This window comes from Tinamus guttatus, unplaced genomic scaffold (assembly GCF_059628265.1).
Source record: "Tinamus guttatus ecotype Peru unplaced genomic scaffold, ASM5962826v1 Tinamus_guttatus_pri_ptg000546l, whole genome shotgun sequence".
Lineage (NCBI taxonomy): Eukaryota > Metazoa > Chordata > Aves > Tinamiformes > Tinamidae > Tinamus > Tinamus guttatus.
This window is the reverse complement of record NW_028289080.1, coordinates 3165340-3181927: the sequence shown is the minus strand read 5'-3', so window position 1 is coordinate 3181927 and position 16588 is coordinate 3165340. Positions and strand designations below refer to the sequence as shown.

The 16588-nt window shown below is 46.3% G+C and overlaps 3 protein-coding genes and 1 non-coding gene across 5 annotated transcripts; 2 read left to right on the top strand and 2 right to left on the bottom strand.

Annotated features, from left to right (window-relative positions):
• Positions 1-478: 478 nt before the first annotated feature.
• On the top strand, positions 479-560 carry TRNAS-GCU (transfer RNA serine (anticodon GCU)). The gene has a single exon. It is a non-coding gene; the product is annotated as a tRNA-Ser (tRNA).
• A 2117-nt stretch (positions 561-2677) lies between these two features.
• On the bottom strand, positions 2678-5311 carry RPUSD2 (RNA pseudouridine synthase domain containing 2). Its single transcript, XM_088534264.1, has 3 exons — positions 4943-5311; positions 4202-4498; positions 2678-3463 (listed from the first exon to the last, which is right to left on the bottom strand). Exons 1-3 carry the CDS (start codon positions 5309-5311, stop codon positions 2678-2680), a joined length of 1452 nt encoding a protein of 483 aa, XP_088390390.1.
• A 548-nt stretch (positions 5312-5859) lies between these two features.
• LOC104568712 (protein-L-isoaspartate(D-aspartate) O-methyltransferase) lies at positions 5860-10335 on the bottom strand. Of its 2 annotated transcripts, XM_010215611.2 has the most exons (8): positions 10170-10335; positions 9164-9268; positions 8503-8534; positions 7887-7991; positions 7114-7234; positions 6647-6732; positions 6221-6390; positions 5860-5940 (listed from the first exon to the last, which is right to left on the bottom strand). In XM_010215611.2, exons 1-8 carry the CDS (start codon positions 10282-10284, stop codon positions 5928-5930), a joined length of 747 nt encoding a protein of 248 aa, XP_010213913.1. In that variant the 5' UTR covers positions 10285-10335; the 3' UTR covers positions 5860-5927. The 2 variants fall into 2 exon arrangements, with proteins under 2 accessions (XP_010213913.1, XP_010213914.1); XM_010215612.2 differs by having other exon boundaries at positions 5860-6390.
• Positions 10336-11238: 903 nt separating this feature from the next.
• CCDC32 (coiled-coil domain containing 32) lies at positions 11239-14513 on the top strand. Its single transcript, XM_010215609.2, has 3 exons — positions 11239-11482; positions 12491-12647; positions 13067-14513. The coding sequence occupies exons 1-3, from the start codon at positions 11239-11241 to the stop codon at positions 13203-13205; spliced, it is 540 nt and encodes a 179-aa protein (XP_010213911.2). The 3' UTR covers positions 13206-14513.
• The last annotated feature ends 2075 nt before the right edge of the window (positions 14514-16588 follow it).

The window sequence follows — 16588 nt, the reverse complement described above, 5'->3', positions numbered from 1 at the left end:
TTAACCAGCGGCGACCGGTAATCGTCGCCTCAGCCGATTCGCGCGCTCGCGCACCCCACAGCTCGGCCTCTTCTTCCTCCGGGCTGCTCACCCCCGGCCCTCACGACTCCGCGTCCTCAGCGCCCTCCAGCCCTCCGCTCCCATCGAGCGCCGCCGCCTCACAATTCAAACCCAACCGCCGCTTCCCGCGCGTGCGCCCCGCGCCAAACGGCCGCCGTACAACATGGCGCCCCCCAGCGCGCCGTACAACGTAGCGGCTTTCGCAGTATAGGCCCTGCCTCTGCCATTTCAGCAAAACCTAGGGGCCGCGGCGGCGGCGATCAGCGGCGGCGGGGCCGCTGAGTCGCTGCGCGGTAGCCCCAGCCCGCGAGGTACCCGCGGAAGGCCGAGCGGCCGGGGCTGCCGCACGGCACGGGGCCGCTGCGCAGGAGCAGCCGGTGCTGTTTCTTATAGCCTGTGCGAGAAAGGGAGTTCTCGTGACGAGGTGGCCGAGTGGTTAAGGCGATGGACTGCTAATCCATTGTGCTCTGCACGCGTGGGTTCGAATCCCATCCTCGTCGGGATCACTTTTTTTGCTTTCAATACCCTATTTTTTTTTCCCCTCCAGAATTCAAGCATTTACTTGAGCAGCTTAATCTTTCAGACAGGGTTTTCTACACTAAACAGACCCCACTCTAAGAAACTGGCCCCCGAGAAACCTGCCCCACACTGACATTGCAATAGTGAAGGGGGAATAAACAATTTACAAGTCTCTTCTGCAGCCCCCAGTAAGCCTAGTCCTTACTAGGATCTCAAATAAATACTGTCTGCAAGATCAAGAGTTGAGGGGGTTCCAGACAAATTAATCTCTGCTCCTCTCTGAAGTCTCATCAAGGCTTGTTTATGCAAACACTGCAGATGGCCTCATTTTTATTGACATGAAGAAGACTTAAAGGGAATGACTATCTCATCGAGCAGAGCAGCTCTTCCTCATCACATAATCCATCAATAGTTATTTCCTTAAAAATTGCAACCAAGAATTTAAAGGAATGAAAGAACTCCTGCAACACTCCTCTGGTCAACAGGTTCAAAACAGAATTACTGCTATTCAAAAGAGCCTTCTGCATATGCCACTAAGTGGACCAGTGCTGCAAGCCCTCCAGGCAGTCTTAACTGCAATTAAATCCTTGCAGAAACTAGATTTTTACTAAAAACCCATTCAGACCTCCCTTCTTTATCCAAGCAAATGATTGCCATGGTCTGGTTAAAATACTTAAAATGGTCTGGTCAGATAAGGCTGTCAAATATGACCCTATTAACGTTCTGGTTGTGTTTTGTGGCATAATTCTGATTCAATCCTATCCAGACACTTGATCCCTACAGAGAGAATATGGCTGAGGATGCATCACCATGTACCTCACAGCCTAACTTAAGCAGTATCTGCCTCAAAACTCACGATTTCTGGTGCCTAGAACTGGTAAGAGCTGCACACAGCTTTATGTTCTGAATGGCCCCAGGTTCCTACTTGGCCCAACTTTCCCTACACATGAACTGCAGACAAAAAAAACTAGGGACTGAGTTTCATGACATCTCTCAAAGGCAGGCGAGCTTTTACAGGGGTCTGCATGAGACTGACTGCAAGCTGGCAGTGGAAAACATGCATAAAAACCCATATAACTGGGCTAAGAGAAGGCTAGAGCTCCCTAGGACCCAGCAATGCACAGAAACAGCATCTCAAGCTAGCCCACACTCTGGCAAGGCTCCTGTCACACCTTCTTAACAAATGTGGACTCCTTCCTCCATCATCTTTAAAAATGTTTCTTTGACATTTTAGAAATGCTGAACCTAGCCCCTAACTCTCTAAACATAGACCAAAAGAGTAACTATATTCCTTTCTTACTAAAAAAACAAAATTCCTTTTTTTTTTTAAAAAAAAAATCTGATTTATAAAACTGCTTGTTTCTTGCTAAAACTGCTCACACAGAAGCACAGAAGGGACCCTGCAGTTACTAAGTAATCTTAAATTCAGCAAATGTGTGAAATTCTGCAAGTGTAACTTCAAAGCAAAGTCTATCAAAAGAGGAAACACTAACAGAAGAACAGGTGTATGGTTACATAGAGCGTAACAAAAAGTATCTCACCAGGCATGGATCAGCTCTACATGGCTTGGGTTTTAGCTCGTTTTGTTCTCAGTTTTAATACCTTGCGTTTAAACCAACCCGAAAAAAAAATCAAAAGAGAAGTTTTTCTCTGCATAAGATGTTAACATATTGGATATCATCTTAGCAGTTTTATTCCATGATAAAAGAACATTAAATACAAGATGGAAAGAAGCAAGCTGTTGAATTTAAGTGCCTGCCCTGCATCTGTGTGGAACCAAAAGCAGACCCAGAACACACTGAGGTGAAGATTTCAAATTGCCTGTGCCAAGCCAGGTGTTGCACAGAAGTGTTGGTTAACTAAAGGGAAACACCTGGAAACATGGTGCAGCCCTGACTTCCCGCTCATCTTTTAAGTACCCATCAGCAGCACAAGTTTTTCCACCCCCCGTCAAAGTCACAGGCATTTTGTTCACCTCAGCCACACTGAAAAGTCAAACAGGGCCATTGCTTTTCACATCAAACAAGCTTAGCTCTTTAGAAGACATACTTCTGCAGACATGCTGCAACAGTGTCCGGGGAGGCCAAAGCTCCTCTGTTCATTCCTGCCAGTCCTCCATGGCCCACGGGGGCATCTTGGAGCAGTACTCGAAGCCGGCTCCCTTGTAGCGCAGGGCGTGCAGGTACATCACCAGCTCCCTCGGAGAGGGGTCCTGCCTGGTTATCTGGCACTCCAGGCACAGAGGGTCCTTCTCTTCCACACCTTCCTCTTCCACTGACCCACCCAAGCCCTCACATGAGCTAGTTTGTTTATTGCTTTCAAGGGTTCCCAGCCTGGTAGCGCAGCTCTGGAGACCAGCAGGGATTTCACCTCTCGCTGGATCCTTAGCATCCTCAGCAGGGCAGGAGTTTCCGTTCACAGGGTCAACGGATTCCCTGTAGTCACCTGAATTACCACACTCTCTATTGTCTGTGCTGGGGTCCCAGTCCTCCTCCGAAATATCCAGGACATCCAGGCTCTGCTTGGAACGGTGCTCCTCTACTAGCGCTTCCAAGAGCTCGTCATCAGTTTTATCAATCTTGCCACCTTTGCCCCTCTCAGGACCCCATGCTTTCATATTATATATAGGGTCATTGACAATAGGATACCCCAAGTACTGCAGATGCACCCGGATCTGGTGTGTGCGGCCCGTGTATGGAAGACACCTGACCACGCTGGTCTCGCCATTGTAACTGAGCCTCTGGAAGATGGTTTTGCAGGACTTCCCTTTGGGGTCTACACGACACACTCCCACTTTATAGGAAACCACCAGAACAGGCTCTTCACAGACCACTTCGTCTTCTGGAAACTTCCCCACCACACGGCAGACGTACTCTTTTTCCAGCTATGGGGAGAGAAGAAGAATAGATGTTAAAAGCAAACAAACAAGCTCCTTAGAAAGCAGAAACTCAGCTCTGCCTCAGTTACATCCTATCTCATGCTAGAGAGTTGTCTCTTTCTTCACTGAGACACATATGTAGGCAAGCTATTCCCAGAGATCTATTAGAGCTGAACAGAAGGGAGGAAAAATAGCTGTTTAAGCATTTCTCCCTCCACATTTTTTCTTTGTTCCCCAACCAAACAGAATTTGGAAACATAAGGGTCTGACCTGTTTTGTCACTTTCAACTCAAGATTCATCTCCATCAGTCTTATTGTCATCTTTGTTTCATTACCTTGAAATGGAGCCTAGAGGACAGTTCCCAACAGTTACAGTTCTTTTCAATTAAGAACAACTGCAAAGTGAGAGGATAGGGAGAAGCACTGCACTCCTAAATCTTTTAAAAATTGAAAAAAGTGATTGACGCTTCTGATAATAAGTAAAACTAATCTCCAACTGCTATAGCATAATCCCTTTAGGAAGGGAGCCACATTCAGTTCAGCAGTACCAAAATAAAGCAAGTTTTTGCCTAGTCTTTCCATCCTGAGGCCTCTCACACCTTGTGCAACAAGAACATGAAGATGACCAGAGGCTGTTCTTGCTGAACAGTTGGTCTTGCTGAGATTAAGGATTTAACTGACCTTTGACCAAACCTGTTTCAAGAAGCTGTCATGAAAGAGACCCCAGGAGCCTTCGGTTCTCACCTGTCTCTGCCGAACTTGCTCATCAATCCTCTTGGATACCTCTGCGGTCTTGGCAAACATGAGCACTCCGGAGGTCATGCGATCCAGCCGGTGAATTGTATGCAGCTCTTTCAGGTTATGCTCTTTGCCCAGGATGAAGATGACGGTATTGTGACGAAACCTGCCGCACGGATGCACCGGTAGGGAGGATGGTTTGTCAACAACCACGACCTCATCATTCTCCACCAAAATTTGGATGGGCTGGGCAGTCACTGGAGGCTCATGGCGATGCACTGTATTCCTGATCAAGTCATTATTCTGAGAGGAAAAGAAGGAAAGAGACAAGTTGGACTAGATCATCTCTAGAAATCCCTTCCAACCTCAACCATTCTGTGATTAGAGGGAATCTGGTCAACCTAACAACCATGCTTTGGTACATGCAATGGGCATTTGATGTGATGGAGCAAAGAGAAGACAGAACAGCCTAGAAACAATGATTTAAACCAGGCCGATCATTGCACTGGAAGCTTGCCTCAAGGGACAACCCTGTGACAGACATGTCCTCCAGGGGCCGAGTAAGAAACCACGGGGGGCTCCAGCTCAATAGTGCAATAGGGTAGAACACAGGGAAACTGTGTGTGTGGGGGGGGGGGGGGGGGGGGGGGAACCACCATGATTCCCTTTCAAACATCACGGCCTTCTGTCAATGAGCGGGGCCTATGGCACTCCAGCACGGGTAGGTGCCGGGGAAGAGGCGCCCACCTTGAGCACGGTGTCCAGGTCGTGAACGGGCTCCTCGTTGAGGCGCAGGCGGCCGGCGCGGGCGGCAGCGCGGAAGGCGGCGAGGGGCCGCGCGCGGAACTCGGCGCCCAGGACGTGCGCCAGGCTGCGGCCCACCCAGCGGCCCTTGCAGTACGTGCGGAAGTCGAAGTAGTAGGGCCGCACCTTGCGCAGGCCGCCCTCCACGTAGCAGCTCGTCTCGGCGAAGTGCTCCGGGCCGAAGCTCACGCCGCTGCGCAGCCTCCGCGGCGGCGGCACGTGGCGCTCGCCGCCCGCCACGCGCCGCTTCTTCCTCCGCGGCGCCGCCGCCTCTTCCTCTCCGTCCCCGCCGCGCGGCGCCGGCGCCGCCATCCCGCGCGCGCGGCCTCGCCGCGGCCAATGGGCTCCGAGCGCCGCCGTGACGCACCAAGCGCGCGCCGCACGCTCCGCCCATCGCGGCGCGCGCGCGGGAAGGTGGCGGGAGGGGCCGAGAAAGGCGGGTTTTCCCAAATCCCGGAGGAACTGGGATCCCGGCGCGCGCTGCGATTCAAGCGGCCGAGAATAAAACACGCTCTCGCAAGGCGGTTTTGGTAAATCGGTTATGTCTTTTTTCGTCAAGCATTAGGTGAAGCAGTCAGTATTTTAAAGATTTTTTTTTGAAGTTTTAAGTATTTCAGTCTGGTTTGGAAATTCTCTGCAAAGAGCTGTTGCTAGTAATTTATCAGAAGAGGATTTCTGGACTTCCCCGAATCAACTCGCTGTGTAGAAGCAGGCATGGGCTTGGGACAAGCGCTCCCTCTCCATCCTTCTGCAACCAGCTCTTTAAAAGCAGGACTTGCCTTTGCCAGCATGCCGACTGATAAACTTTCCAGAAAAGCAAACAAAAACCCCCCAAAAACAACCCCCCCCCAAAAAAAACCCCACACGTGCATCTACAGTCTCAAGTCCCTTTCATGAGCTTTCTGAGGTGACTCTAGATATCCATCCATCAGATTTCATCCCTGAGGCAAAGAAAAACCAAGAGTTACTATCACAGGTTTGCCTGGGGCTCGGTGACAAAAATGGACACAGATAGAGCACTTGTGAAAGTGGATTCCAGTCAGTCTGTGATCCCTATCTAACTACTTTCCTTCTGGGCCTTACCAGCCAAGCCTCTTCCTTCTCTTACAAACAGCATCTGCTAAGATTTCAGAAATCTTTCAGTAATGCCGAGAGTCAAGGAAAGCAAGGTCACAGGGATAGCCGGGAGGAGACGCATTCCTCGAGGGAGGAAGTTTTTACCGAGGCCATTGCTTTTCCTTGTCTGTGAGAGGAACGTAGATGACACCCATCAGTTGGGTTTCAACAATCTGCCCGTCGCTGGTTTTGTCGTACTGCATCAGGACTTGGTTTGCACCCTCAGGACCAACAGGCAGTATTAGACGGCCCCCCGGCTTCAATTCATTCAGCAACTGCCAAATAGAGAAATCAGCAGAGTCACAACAAAATCACCTTCCTGCCCCGCAAAACAGAGGCAACAGAAGTAAGATGAGCTGGAAGTTTTTAAGGTCACAACACCTTCCAAGGCACAAGGTTGACAGCTCCACATAAAAAGCTGGCACACAGACAGAAAAAGGAGATTCCTGTGGCTCCCTAATTATCAGTTTTAACTGCAACCACTGATAAAGGCAGCCAATGACAACAGCCATCTGGCACAATTATTCTCACCTCCTTTGGTACAGTCGCTGCCGCTGCTCCAACATGAATGGCATCATAAGGAGCCTCTTCAGGGTATCCCTGCCGGCCATCTCCAACTACGAGTGGGAAAAAGCAGGCAGGATCAGCCCTGTTCTGATACACCCACACACAGTATAACCCCCTGAAGAGGATTCTCTTCCTGCATTGACAGTCACTACACACTTCACTCCACAATAAGATATTTAGCAAGATTACCCTTAAGATTAAACAGGTCTTGCTCATTTTACAGCATTCTTGACCAGTACTCAGCCAGAGGTTTAATATTAAACAGGTCTTGCTCATTTTACAGCATTCTTGACCAGTACTCAGCCAGAGGTTTCTGGCAACGTTGTGGTGGGCAGCTCAGACCTAACACACAGAACTACCACTTTCAGCAGCAGAGTTGTGCAGACAGCCACAGCTAATGATTCTTTACAGAAGGGAAGACACATGCTCACCCACAAGTTTTACACGGCCAGAGCTAAGCAAAGTTGGATCATCTTCTTGGACGTTTCTGATGGATTCATGTACCAGCTCTTTAATGTGTTCAACACCCACAGCTTTCCCTGTTGGGCCCATCTGAAAACAAGAAAGAGCAGACAAACATTATCCTATATGTACAGGAACACATTTTATAGGGCAACCTACCATAAGTATTGGAGAATTCAGGAAGAAACAAGTTTCCGACCAAGATGCAAATCCTGTGTTACCTAGGCTTTAAGGTCGAGTAGCCCAAGCTACTTATGGAATACACAAGCATTTCCTATGGGGATTCCTAGTAATCCTTTATTTCCAAAGCAATAATTTAGTAAAGCTTATAGCTTCCTTGGCAGGACCAGTTCTTGATTAAGCAAGCAGCCTCCTAAGAAGGATAACTCAATCTGCTTAATAAGACATTACAAAAATACACAGAGAAGTTTAGAGAACAGACTACAAGTACTTTAGAAACAAAACAGGAAATTCAACCTACAAACTCACATAGTAGATTAACAGACTCTTCTCAATCTACACTTTGTTAATATACATCCCTCAACAGATACAACAGACATTTAGATGCCAAAATGACTTTGTTTTTACTGCATACTGGTCAGAGAAGAGAAGAGCTAACCACACACGCAAAAAGAAGGAAGAAGTTTTAAAAAGGGGAGTGTGGGGAGAATTAACAGCATGATCAAGCTACCTATCCTGACCTACACTACTAATTAGTAGGGATACTCTGTGCTCAACTTACCATCCTGGCAAAGCAAGCTGTAAGATATCCACTTCCAGATCCAACATCCAGTGCCTTACCACCTTCCACGAGCTGGTCCTTCAACAGCTCCAATGCATGGGCATGCTGCATGGACCAGAGTGACAAGCAAGTGTGTAACATTGCAGGGTATGTGAGAAAGAAATAGCTTTGTGTAAATGCAATTTACACCGTTATTCCTCCCCAGACTGTTAGTTACTCAGATGCTTAGAACACTAAGCATTATCTGCTCAGATTTAAATACAGCAGGTCTGCATTTTGTCTGACAATTCAGAGCCTGAGTGCTCAATCAGAAACATCTGTTGCAGAAGAGCATTTGGGAAGCATTTCAGTAATTGAATAGGAAATAGAAGAAAGGTCTTGCACAAAAACACAACAGTGTTAATGGTTAACCAGTAACACAGAATGTTGTCTGAGCAAAAAAAAAAAAAAAAATTAAAATCCCTCACATATACAGTACCTAAAGAAATAAGCACAATAATCATGCACAGGCCACCTGTTTTGCCTTCATACTGTAATATTCAAGTTAAAAATATATATATATATATATGACAACAATTTTCTCCATTTCCACTACAAGTGGAAAGAGCCATCTCACCATATGTGGTGCACTGATTGTAGCCTTGTATCCTAAAAGGAAACAAGTGACAAAGTTAAATGCTGGTAAGAAATGAAGGTGACAATATCCAACTAATTATCATCATCACCACCAATGTGAAAAGCATCTTATTCTGTTCCCCAGGCCTCTAAAAAAGTATCGGAAGACTCTTTGACCTCACTAATCCACTTCCCTGACCTAGAATTTGCCCCCATCAGATTGCTAATGGGAGCAGGGCAGCTGATTCTTGCTATCTCCAGGGCCCTCCTGGCTCATTCACCAAAATGCTCTTCAGCTGTCTGTCATAGCCTACATTTTGTTTCTGCTCCATAAGCATAATTCATAGCAAGCAGTGAAGATTTTGAATATGGAAATGCTGTCTAGTGGTAAGAATCCAGTGCAAGGTTCAGCCCTTAGCAGGCAGATGCATGTTCAGTTCCTCCAGTGAAGTAGATCACAAGTTGATCCAAGGCAGTTGCACTGCTAAAACAGGAAGGGACATTCATCTATTTGACTCATGTTAAAACATGGCCACTATTTTAAGGAGAGAAAATGTAGCAACTCAGTCCTGACAATCCATCTCAGGCCCCCATATTACTGGGACTAGCACAGTCAATGCAAACACCTTAAAAGTGAATATGTCCTGCCTTAAGTTACTCACCAATAGACTGAGGAGAATCCATGTATGGGAAATACTTGATGTAGTGACCTCTGTCAGTAGCCAGCAATACATCAAAAACCTGCTGGGATTTAATTATGCCTTTTTCTGTGGCAGAGAGAGAAAGAAAGAGAAGGCAAAGCCATGAGGATTATAGCATGAAGAGATCTAGAAGGGCACACAGTTCAGGGAACTGGCAGTAAAACTTAGAGTCCCTAAATAAGTGATTCGAAAACAGACAAAAAAGAGAAACCCAGAAAACTGCAAATAAAACAGTGTGTTTTTCAATTTGTGGTTAACAGAATCAAATCATGTGATAATCTCAACCATTAGCACAGTCTCCTGCAGAGGAAGGTTAGTTGCAACCACAATATTTCTGCAACTGCCCAACGCAATGAACAGTAACTAGAGAGTCTCACTTTCACTCCTGAGCATGGAAGCTTCAGTCCAGGTTTAAAGAACACTTTGGATAAAGGAACTGAAGTTAAGATCAATGACTACAGAAATATTCATCGTTCCTTTATTTCTCAGATTTGAGGGAACTCTTGCAGGGGGAAAACCACCATGACTTCAGCAGCAGAGGAAATTTAAAGCTACTTTGAAGTATGCTCCAGACTGCTGTTCAGAACATTACAGTAGCACCAAGCACTGCTTCAGTCTCAAGACATCTACACAGAGGTGACACAGACTGCAGAGAAACTCAGGAGGCTGACAATGATGTTCTGCAGCATTTTAAAGAGTTGTCATTCGTTTATCATTTCAGGGGGAGTGGAAGGAAGGCCATGGTTAGTCTTCCCTGCTATTTCTGGCATAACATCTTGTTTCCAACTATAAATAGAATAAGTTCAAACTGGGACAAGCACTGACATTCATGTGATACCAGCTCAGATGCTTCAGAGGAGCAGCATTATAATCCGCCACCGTGTGACATTAAATATCCTTATAAATACCAAGAAAGTATCAGCAGCTTTAAACATTGCCCTGAACAGAGCCTCAGGCTGCTACTCACTGTACAGGTTGTTGACTAGCTCGGGGTGCGTCTTCCCACTTGAAGTCCAAGCCATCGTTCTCGCAAAAAGCAGTCCCATGAGCGCAAAGATGGCCCAGTGCAGCAGACAACTCATCCCACACACGTGGCCTTCCAGGCCTGGCCTGTCTATTACAGAGAGGCACTACAAAAATAAATACAGAAAATAGATAAGCTGTGGCTTGACAGACACCCCAAAGCCTCACCTTTCCTCAGCAGTCACTTGAGTTCGGAGCTGTTGCGCTATCCAAAACACCAGCGTTCACCACGCTAGAAGGGACACCTTATCAGCCCCGGGGATTCGGCACTTTCATCTTAATTACACGCAGGGATCGGAGGTGATTACCAGCCAGCCGCAGCTCTCCACGTTCAAGGCAGCTACTTCGTGGCCAGCCGGAGCCCCCTGAAAACCTCCCAGGAGGGCCGAAGGGACACGGCCCGAGGCCAACGCAAGCCCCAGGCAGGGAGACCGGCCACCGTGAGCGAGATCCCGCCGATCTCCTCCCCGAAGCAGCCACCAACCCCTCCGGGAAGGGCGGGTAGGGGCCCCGCGCGCCCCCGGCCCTCACCTGCGCAGCCGCACGAGGGCCCCCACCCGCCCCTGCGAGCCGTTATTACGGGTAGCGGCTGCACAGCAACACTTCCGCCCTTTTCCAAGATGGTGCCTGACGGAATCAAGAGCGCTCCTGCCCAGTCCTGTGTGCCCGCCCCCAGTGGGCGGAGCGGCTAATAGGCAGCTTCGCCGTTGCCGGTGGAGCGCGACAATTGGTCGCGCCTGGACGTCAATCAGCTCGCGGCGAGAGCCTGTGGTGAGGGCGGTTTCCTGTGTTGACAGCGCGGGTTGAAGGTCCGGGTCCGCGTATCCGTGGAGGAAGGTCCGGGTCCGCGTATCCGTGGAGGAGGGTCCCGATCCAGGCAGGCGAGAGAGGACGCCGCGGTAGGGCCCGAAGGGCCCCTTAGGAAGCCTGGAGGGCCAAGGGCGGGGAAGGCGCGTCCTCCCCTCGGGCCTGGGGGCACTGACGGTTTCTCTCCTTGCCCTCAGGGCTCTGCCATGAGAATGATCGAGAGCGTCGAGCCTGTGGCGGCTGCGTCCAGCGAGGACCTCTGGGCCCAAATCTGCTCGTGTCTGCCCAGCCCCGAGCACACGGGCACTCACGACGCCTTCGCAGACTCCTTTGCCGACGCCTGCGCCGAAGCAGGAGGCCCGGGGGATGCATCGTCCGGCAGCTCTTCCCGAGCCAGCCTCAAACCCTGGGCCCCACTGAAGGACTCGCAGGTCTACTTGGCCTCTCTAGGTAGGTGTCCGGGAAGGCTCTGGTTTCCGCGCTTCCTGAGGTGCCTGCTGCAATGGTGCTTCCTCTCTGGGGACACCTTGGAGTCCATTACTGCAAGTGGGAGCAGCAGCAGTGGTTGATTCTGATCTCCAGCTGAGGCACAGAAGTGAGCTCCTTGCTCCTAAGTGAACTCCTTTATACTCCTAATTATAAAACTTATGGGTTTTACACCTCCACGTAACTGAGTCTGTGTGAGGGTAACACAAGGCAGCCACTCCCTCTACTCGCAAGACAATGCTCCATCTTTACATCCCTTTTATTTCTCCTTTTCTTTCCCTCCTGTGGAGTTATTTTGAGTTTGGGTCAGTTCACAATCTCCTTTGCAGTGTGGTTGTACTGGTTTGTGCAGAGAGTCATGCAGGCCCCAGGTAACAAGGAAAGGGATGTCAGACGTGGTCTTCTAAGCTTTTATTTCTACCAAGCTTCCATTTTGCTTCAGTTTTTGTCTTAGACTGTCATTTCAGTGAGTGCTAAGTAGAGCTCTTAATATCAGATCAAAGGTGCCACAGCAACATGACGCCAGTTGCTCCTCTTGTGGGATATCCAGTTAATAACACTATTGTACTCACTGCATTTTTTTTCCCTCTGTGTGCACATGATTTGGATTTTACACCACTATTGGGGTCGTTTATACTTCATGCCAGTTTGTATGGAAATCTGGGAACTTTAAACCTTGGAGTTCTCTACCCTTTTGTGTGTTTTCATTGAAGCTGAGTTTTTCAGGCAGAAGTTAATAGGAAGTAGTTGGGGAGAATTGACTGCCTAAGGCTTATTTCCTCAGATGTGTCCCTAATATAAATATCTGTATACAAGAAATACAGGCATGCAGATCTGAAGTTCTGCAAAAGTAATTCAATTTTAAATATGAATTAATCTTGAAGAGTTTACTTAACCTTTTCCATTGAAAAGTTCTGAGTTTCCCTCAGAAAAACGGGGGAAAAAAAAGACCCTTTCTTTGCTTCTTTGCAGAGAGAAGACTGATGACAATTAAAGGCTTGTCTCAAGAGGTGACCTCCAAGGATATGCTGCGTACTCTTTCCCAGGCTAGGAAGGAATGCTGGGACAGGTTCCTGCAGGAGAAGTTTGAGTCTGAATTTTATGTAGAGGAACATGAAGCTGATGAGAGGTAATAAGCAAATTAACAAAAAAGGACAACCACTGTGTTCATCAAGAAAACCAGCAAGAGAAAATAAAACATTTCCAACTGTAGCTGAAAAGCCAGGCTACAACAAAACAGTCTGAGTTCTATTTCAAGATGCTTCCTACACTTGGAAATGTTTTCTTTATGAGCAGTGTCCTGATTTTTAAATATGTTGCTGACAGTGTTGCAGGGAGATGTCAAGCATGAGGCTTCTGTGTGCCTGCTTGCTTCTCCAGCACACAGATGATTTTATGGTCCATCTAGTGTGTGGCAATAGAAGTGTCTACAAAACTGAAAGAAGTATATCTGAAGGATTCTTCTGACTTTGTTTTTAATGCTCCTGCAAGTTTTTATAGTTATTTTATGTTCAATGTCCTTGTCTTTGTTTTTTTTTTTTTTTTTAGCACACTGGAACACCTAAAGCGGTGGCTGCAGCCTGATAAAGTGGCGATCAATACTGAAGAAGTTCAGTGCCTCATCCCTCCGGAATCACAGGTGGAGAAGCAGGAGACCAAGGAAGAATCTCCAGCAGCAGAGCAGTGAGGTGCACGCCAGTCATGCCACACAGCTGCCTCTTGTCCAAATCCTGTTGCAGTTACAGTAAAAACAAGGTGGGGTTGAGGGACAGTGCCAAGTATTGGTCAGTTAAAAAAAATCTGTGGGCCTGCAGAGCTAGTGACTGATGGTTGTTATTTGTAAGAGGGAAATGCCTGTGACACAGAGTGTGTACTGAACTGAAATCCTACATTGATCTACTCCAAGCCTGTAGCAACCTAATGATTCCAGTCTCAATGTGAATTGTGTGTAAATCAGCAAGAGAAATATTGAACAAAAAAAAAAGCAGTTGTTGAGAAGCATCAGAAAATACTGTGGTCTAGAATAGAACAGATAAACTGTGGAGTTAGTTTTTCCTCCTGTTTTGTTATGATACTGGGCACATTTTTCCTTCCTGCAGAGGACACAGTGGTGCACTCAGTATCTGTGTTTGGGCTGGCTCTGAGCTGTCTGCAGTAGGGTAGGTATTTTTCATCTGTCTGAATGTGGAGTCTTAAAGGAACCTATCATTGTAATAATTGAACAGGTATTATTATTGAAGGCTACAGAAGGCTATTGAACATTCCTCTCTTTGTACCGTATCCTCTTGGAACATCCCACTTCTCGGGTCATCCAAATTCTCTGTAACAGAATAGACTGGAGGGGGAGTAATTTTGCATTGCTTGTCACTTTTTGTCCGTTGCTTTTTTCTCTTTCAGTCTCTCTAAGAAAGGGACAGATGAGATTCTGTATTCAGAAAAATGTGTTAACCAAAGGCACTACAAATAACTTGCTTTCAACACAGGCTTGCAGAGAATTATCTGACTTTAAATGTGCAGCAATGTATATTTCTTTGTCATCCTGTTTACCTCTACAGAGGGTTCCCATTATTAATCAAAAGATCTGTAATTACAAAGTGGTCTAGGACTGACTCTTTTTTTAAGCTGTGCTTTCCCTCTTAATATTGACACTAAGGGTCAGTAGAGGGAAGCAACCTACGTCTTCTGGTGGGTAAAGCTCTTTAGACAGAACCTGTAGGGCTAATTCTGGTAGCTTAGGCGGACTAGACTGATATTTCATTCAATATATAACTGTTTGAAAATACATTTTTAAACTAGCTCCTTGATATGTTTTCACTGATTTCTGTCTCTGTGCAGTCACAGATAGTGCTGTTGTCTCATTCACTGACTGCTCTGACTCTATGGCCGCTTCTGCCTGTGATTTTCAGCATTATGACTTGGTGCTTGTCCCCATGATCTTCTTTATCAGTGTAACTGCCTACCTCAACCTTACTATTCACAAAGTAAATTATACTCATATAGTTCTCCAAGTATATTTCTTCATTAGAGCAAATATATGCTTTGAGATTTGAGAAATATGATGAATCATCTGAATGTCAGCCATTCTGTCTTGTCGGAGGGCTTTTTTATCTTCTTTTAAATGTCCATGCTAAGTTATCTAAGATTCCTGATTTGTTGTATGTTCAAATACAGTGCTGTATATACCCTAGCCCCCACTGCGTTGTCAAGCTGTAATGAAGACGCTTCTGAGTATGTACCAGAAATAGTATGTGCAGAGAGAGAAAAATGCAATTTCTTTTTTTTTTTCCTGTAACCATGCTGTTTTCTAGTCAACACATTTCCCTTTGTGATTATAAGTGGATGTGAAGATGCTTTATGCTATTTTGTCTCTTCCCATTAAAATTGCCTGAGGTAAAAAAAAACTTTTCAAAATAACACTATCAAAACACTTAGCATTTTAGAGCCACGTAACCTCTGCTGCCTTTGAAAAAGGGAGTTTAGAGAAAGCAATAGTGACTCTCTCATGTTAAAACAGCTCTGAAAACTGAAGAAAAATGGTTGGGAAGAATTGTCTCAATATGGAATACAAAACTGAGACCTTTGCATTGTCATTGATACCCTGTCAAGATATATGTAGGTCCTTCGCAAATCAGTGAGATCTCTGTTTGAAAAAAGGGGAAGGCCATCTGCTTAGATTTATCCAAAATGTCAGACTTTGTCCTTTGGGTATCTTCTTGTGCTGGAAGATCTTTTTAAACAGCTTTTAGCCTGGCTTTGGTGCCACACTGAAAGCCAAGCGAGCGTAAGACACTGTTTTGGCGAAGCTGTCCTGATGGACATGAGTGAGGAAGAAAGGCCAGTTTTGTCTGCTCCTGGCTTTCGAGTAACAAGCTCAGCATGAGACATTAAATTACCTCCTAAAGCACTGCAGAACATATATATATATATACATATATATATATGTATATATATATACATATATGTATATATGTACATATGTACATATATATATGTATATATATATATATTTTCTTCAGAGAATTAAACCTTCCAAAACCTGAGTATCTAGAGATTGGCATTTAACTGTAGACTGCACTCAAAGCAAGCACTGCATGAAGTCCTACCTCTCTGGAGTCTTGCTCTGAAGGCAGATGCAGGTAACTCACTCATGTAAGTCCACCCTTGGGACGCGTAGGCTTGGGGCTGCTCTATAATTAAATTGTCCTAAGAGCGATGAGAATTCACCTACGAACCCTTAAAAACTCTGATGGGATGGCTGCATCCATGGATATGGAAAAAAGGTGTGATGCATTCAGGCTTTGTTGGGCTTGGTATGGGCTAGTACACGTGTTGGTCTGTCTTGGTGCAAGACTGCTGGATGTAGTTACTCCAGCAAAGAAATTACTTTAAGCAATTACTGTTTTTTTCCTTTTGATTTTCTTTTTCTTAGGGAAAGAAAGCTGTTTAGCTTCTGTCAATCAAAAGAGCTCTTGCTGGCATAAGCAGCATTTCCACTAGGGACTTTTTGCTTGCACAGCAACACCAGCCTTTCTGCATGTGGGAATAACATACACACTGCGAGATGTGCCAGGCTAAACAAAAACAGCAGAGAGGAGCAGTTGATAACTGGGGAACAGCAGAGAAATAAAGCAAATTATCAGTAGGCATGGGCTGGTCTGCAGTGGTGCTGGCTGAAAACAGTGTGTTCAGCCTGTTACACAAAGGCAATTTCTGCTGTGAAATGCAAAAGGGCACGTTTTAGGAAAGGAAAGAAATGCACGGAAGGAGGAGAAGCGAAGGGCGATTGTTGTGCTTGACATGTGCTGATAAATATACTGGCCGTGCAATTTCCCCAGGTCTCCCATAACTATTTCCCAAGAACTGCTATGGACTAATGCGTGGAAAGGAGGCAGTTCACCGTGTACTTGCTCAGATGAAGGTAACCTGATTAGAGAGTGTGTTGGCAGCACTGCATAATAAGGCTAATAATATTCTGCCCTTCCATCCTGCTTTTTTAATCAACGGACTCTCTGTGTGGAAGAAACATTAAGAAAGCCAATGTCACACCAGTCTTCAAAAACGGCAAGGAGG